Consider the following 4,846-nt stretch of genomic DNA (forward strand, 5'->3'; position numbering starts at 1 on the left):
TTTTCTGTTCTAGGGCTTGTTGAGCTGTGCCCTCAGCATTAACCCTTGTAGATCCTGTTGTGTGTGTGAACTTGGTGTGTGTGGGTTTGCGTGTGTGTGTGAACCTTGTGAATTGTTGGCTTGGGCATGTGCTTTATAATATAAAGCGGGGCGAAAGTCTTTTTTGGTATGCGTGGGCGGCGCAACACGTACATCTCATATACTGGAGAGAAAGCTTTACCATCCTCTCCGCTTACAAATGGGATGGAGCATCAGTTAGCGATTTTATTACGGGATGTAATCGATCTCACGGCAACGACCGCATCGATCTCGGCTTGTACAAAGCAGAAACTAATCAACCCGTCTGGTCTGGCACACACACACGCATACACACACACACAGCTACTATCAACATGAACCGCCGCCGCCGCTTCGCTAGCTGCAACTGCATGCCACTACCAGTTTATTTCACGCCGGCCGCCGGCGCCATCTAGCACTTCCTGCCCAACCGCGGGTTGTTGGCAAAGCTGCACCAAATCAACATTGCAGAATGGAGATGCCATGGTCAGAGCTCACGAGCAGTGGTGGAAGAAATACATGTATAGCATCAACTTGAGTATGAGAACAAGTTGTCGTATATTGAAGGCGGATGCGCTAGTACTGTACGTACCTACTCCGAGGTATGCGTTGAAACGCTCCAGTCGTCGGAATCGGGCCGCAGAGGTTGTTGTTCGAGAAATCCCTGCAAGCGAAACGCAGGGTGGACATGACACGAAGCGCGCGGAGGACAATTGGAATGCCGAGAATACATGAAGCTGAGCTCTCCACTTACGCATGTTTCAGGTTGGACAGCCCAGCCAGCTCCCTTGGGATTGGCCCTGTCAAACGGTTGTGATCGATTTCCCTGCTGATCAGATGCCAGAAGAGTCGGTCAATACAACCCTTTCCGGAAGCGTGCGTTAACAGAATCATTAGTAAGTTGTCAGAGGCAGAAATAAACTGGGTTAGAGGCTCACAAATATTGTAGCCGGTCCAGTTTCCCAAGCTCCGGCGCCAGAGGTCCGGACAGGTTCATTTTGTTAAGATCTCTGTTAAAGCAAAGAAATGTATATACCCTAGTAATTAGATGCGTCTGGAAATACAAAAAGGACAGTGCTCCAAGGAGCACACAACATGAGGCCATTCCTATAAATTGATTATTTTGATACGAAGGGAGTACCGGAGTCACACACAGGGATTCAATCAGAGTAGCACGTATGGGAGTGGAGGTATCCAAGTGCGCTTACATGCGGGTGACGCGATTGTTATCGCGGTCGCAGGTGATGTGGGACCAGGTGCAGGCGTCCACCAGGTTCGCGTCCCAGTTCTTCAACTCGCCATTGGGGTCCTGTAGGCCTCTCCTCAGGGCCGAGAGCGCGTCCACGTCCTGGTTCGCCGCCACTGGCTTCAGCAGAAGGGTCGACGCCAAGGTCGCAAGGAAGATTGCCACCAGGGGCAGGCGTGATTCGGCCGCCGTGGGTGCCATAGGTGAAAGGCAGGGCAAGTGTTGATGTGATGTGATGTGGCAGCCTGCGATGTTTTGCTTTGATGAACGGGAGTCGGTTTGTGTGAAGGGTTTTAACGAGGAAGCGCAGCCGCGGGAGTGGTGGTGTGTGTGTGGGAACGACGAGTAGCGCGCCACCGGCCACAGTTTTTCTTGGAAATCAGTGGCACCACCCTAAGGCTACTACAGATACACCGTATCTTAAGATTTCATCTTAAGCACTAAATATATATAATAACTCTATCAATGCACTATATCTTAGTGTTACATGTACACTAGGCTTCGTTTAATATAGATTATACTAGCATCTTAACATTGTAGTATATTTGAGATATAGTTCTTTTTAACAATATTTGAGATATAGTTCATCGGTATAGTTGTATCTATAGAGCCATTTAATGTTAAAGATATGACTAAGGTATGATGCATGCATTGGTAGAGTTATATATCTACAGACTCATCTAATGTTGAAGATATAATCTTGGTATGATGCATGCATTGGTAGAGCTATATGAATACGCTCATTTAATGCTGAAGATATAATCTTAAGATATGATGCACGCATTGGTAGAGTTATACCTATACACTACTCCCTCTGTTCCTTTTTGTAGTGCACATTAGCTTTGTGCTAGAATTCCGAATTGTAGTGCGTGCATGCAGCTCCAGGCTGGTATTGGCGAATTAGCCCTTGGCTGCACCATGCGAGAAACAGTTGCCCGGCGCACATGGGTGTCAGCCAGACCCTGCATGCAGGGCTAGTTTGGTATAAACCGCATCTCCACGTCATACATTGGTCTTGGTGCTAGAAACCATACGCACTATAAAATGGAATGGAGGGAGTATTTTTTTTGCTAAAGATATAATTTCAAGATATGATGTGTTGGGAGTGCAATAAAATAAACATCGCCAATATCTTTTCAGTCACTCACGACCAGTATTTCTTATGTTAAAAATAATGCCCTCGCTTATTTTTTTACGGAAATACTTCCGCTCAACCGAATGATTTTCTAGCGTCCTCCGTCACCTCAACAACTGTTAGATTTGCCTTTTATCGGGCGGCCCGTAGCAACTCACAGCTTTGCAACGTGGCCCTTGTGACAATCTCTTCGAGCGCAACAAGAGGTCACTTGCAGACCGACGAGGGGAGAGTAGGGCGGTTGTCGGCGTGCAGCGACGCCATGGCCAGGCGCGACAATGAGCCAAGCTCGGGCGGTTTCCAAGATCTGCAGAGGAGAGAGGAGGGTGATAGACTAGGAGGAGAGGAGAAGAAGAAGGAGGGGCGGAAGGAGAAGGGCATGGCAACATGCTGCTCCAGCGAGCTCACCGGCCGACGCAACAGGCGGCAGAGGTTGGCGGAGCTCAGGGTGGACGAGCTTGTGGTTGGCGGCGACGCAGGTCCCTCGACGGCAGCCTCCCAATCTTAGATCCACGAGCGCGGATGCTTTTTACAACAAATGTCTTGTGGAAATTGCAACAAGGGTCCTACTGCAATTGCAAGAAGGGCCTTGTTGCAATGACGACGGATATAGCCACGAGATGAACATGCTTTTGCAACAAGGGTCTGGTTGCAATTGCAACAAGGCTCTTGATGCAATGGCGATGTTGATGACCATGAGTAGGAGATGATTCAGCAACATGGGCCATGGTGTACTTGCAAGAAGGCTCTTATTGCAATGAGGGAAACGGCAAATAGAAACGCACAATACGATCGCATAATGAGCATCACAGACCGGACGGCTCGGGACATGGCCAACCTATTCAATAGATTAGCCGGCCAACACATAGCACGCCCCAATTATTTTATGCAACTCTATACATGTCAAGCATTATTGTTTCATGCTCGTAGTTGTGGGTTAAAGCTATACGTGAAATCGCCACGCAGAGTAGGTCATCCTTTCTCTTTGATATTCTCGTGCCTACAATTCCGACAATTTCTCGTGCCTATGTGAAATGGCGATTATGTACACATATTCTCATGTAGATAACTATTTCAGCCTACAAGTCCTCTTAGAATCTCACATAGTACTACCTCGCTAGCACTAAATGTCGTAGAATTATGTGCATGATTTGTTTCTATAAACACCCAGTGCGTTTTTACTTAGCAAAAATGTTCCATGCACAAGAAAAGCCGATGCATATTTTTTCCGTACTCACTGATGGTTGGCCACCCACTTTTGGACACTCTTTATGTTTTGTAACTGTTGGCCTAATATAGCATGGTTATCGGTTGGGTGAGCTGTTTGTTATCCCGTAGTTAGATTCACGTCTGAACATGAGCTCTCTCAGCGATTTTGAATTTCTGGCCGTTGGATCTCTCCCTTGATGCGATTTGGGCCGTCGGATCTGTCACTGGGATGAGTTGGGCCGTTGGATAAAATTGATAGATGGAGCAATGAATAGTAGGTTTGTTTTTCCACTTCGGGATTTTAGTTAATTGTCACTTACAAGTGGGGTCCGACGCTCATGGGCCAGGCCTGTCAGCGGCTTGGGTGCGTAGACGCCCGATGCGGGTGGCTCGCGGTCAAAATTGCATGCCACCGCCTGTAATTCCTTGATCCCACCGAGGGAATTAGTGGGATTTCGCGTCCTTACCCCTGCGTGGCGATCTATGGGTGGGTCGTGTCTGCGTAAAGGAGAGGAGGGCACCGATTGGGTGGGAACCCTAGCCTTCATCCCCATCGCGCCCCTCCCCTTCGCTCCAACAGCCGTCGTCACGCTCCTGTTCGGTCCTCTCTCCCATCGCCAAGCTCGCCTCCGCCGCTGCTCTCCCCGTCCCTCTCATGCGGCCAGCCCGTCCTCCTCCACTGGACACGGTGATAGCGAGTAGTAGCATGAGGAGCAAGCCGGTGACTGCACAGTGCCGGACGAGGGTCACGCCAATCACATCCCAGAGCACGGCGTCCTCTACGCGTGGGATGGCCTGCATGTCACCGCTGTCACCACCGAAGCAGGGCCAAAGGCGGCACCTACTTGTCGTCATTGTCGGTGTCAAAACCGGCGGATCTCGGGTAGGGGGTCCCGATCTGTGCGTCTTAGGCTGATGGTAACAGGAAGCAAGGGACACAATGTTTACCCAGGTTCGGGCCCTCTCGATGGAGGTAAAACCCTACTTCCTGCATGATTAATATTGAAGATATGTGGAATACAAGAGTAGATCTACCACGAGATCGTAGAGGCTAAACCCTAAGAGCTAGCCTATGATGGTATGATTGTGATTGTGATTGTGATCGGCCTTCTAAGGACCATGCTCTCCGGTTTATATAGACACCGGAGAGCTAGGGTTTACATGGAGTCGGTTACAAGGAAGGAAACATAATATCCGTA

At 49.1% G+C, this 4,846-nt stretch overlaps 1 protein-coding gene across 2 annotated transcripts; it reads right to left on the reverse strand.

The window, feature by feature from the left end:
* Positions 1–244: 244 nt before the first annotated feature.
* LOC119308506 (leucine-rich repeat protein 1-like) lies at positions 245–1,670 on the reverse strand. 2 transcript variants are annotated; one of them, XM_037584647.1, is made up of 5 exons: positions 1,266–1,670; positions 996–1,067; positions 812–883; positions 650–721; positions 245–506 (listed from the first exon to the last, which is right to left on the reverse strand). In XM_037584647.1, exons 1-5 carry the CDS (start codon positions 1,502–1,504, stop codon positions 470–472), a joined length of 492 nt encoding a protein of 163 aa, XP_037440544.1. In that variant the 5' UTR covers positions 1,505–1,670; the 3' UTR covers positions 245–469. The 2 variants fall into 2 exon arrangements, with proteins under 2 accessions (XP_037440544.1, XP_037440538.1); XM_037584641.1 differs by having other exon boundaries at positions 812–886; positions 1,266–1,668.
* Positions 1,671–4,846: the final 3,176 nt, after the last annotated feature.

This window comes from Triticum dicoccoides, chromosome 1B (assembly GCF_002162155.2).
Source record: "Triticum dicoccoides isolate Atlit2015 ecotype Zavitan chromosome 1B, WEW_v2.0, whole genome shotgun sequence".
In the NCBI taxonomy this organism is placed as follows: domain Eukaryota; kingdom Viridiplantae; phylum Streptophyta; class Magnoliopsida; order Poales; family Poaceae; genus Triticum; species Triticum dicoccoides.

Excerpts from the sequence above, each read along its gene's own strand:
- LOC119308506 (XM_037584641.1), bottom strand. The coding sequence starts at position 1,504 with ATGGCACCCACGGCGGCCGAATCACGCCTGCCCCTGGTGGCAATCTTC. Across the intron at positions 722-811 it reads CTGTCCAACCTGAAACATGC|GGATTTCTCGAACAACAACC; the intron begins GTAAGTGGAGAG and ends TTTCGCTTGCAG. Across the intron at positions 507-649 it reads CAACGCATACCTCGGAGTAG|CTTTGCCAACAACCCGCGGT; the intron begins GTACGTACAGTA and ends GATTTGGTGCAG.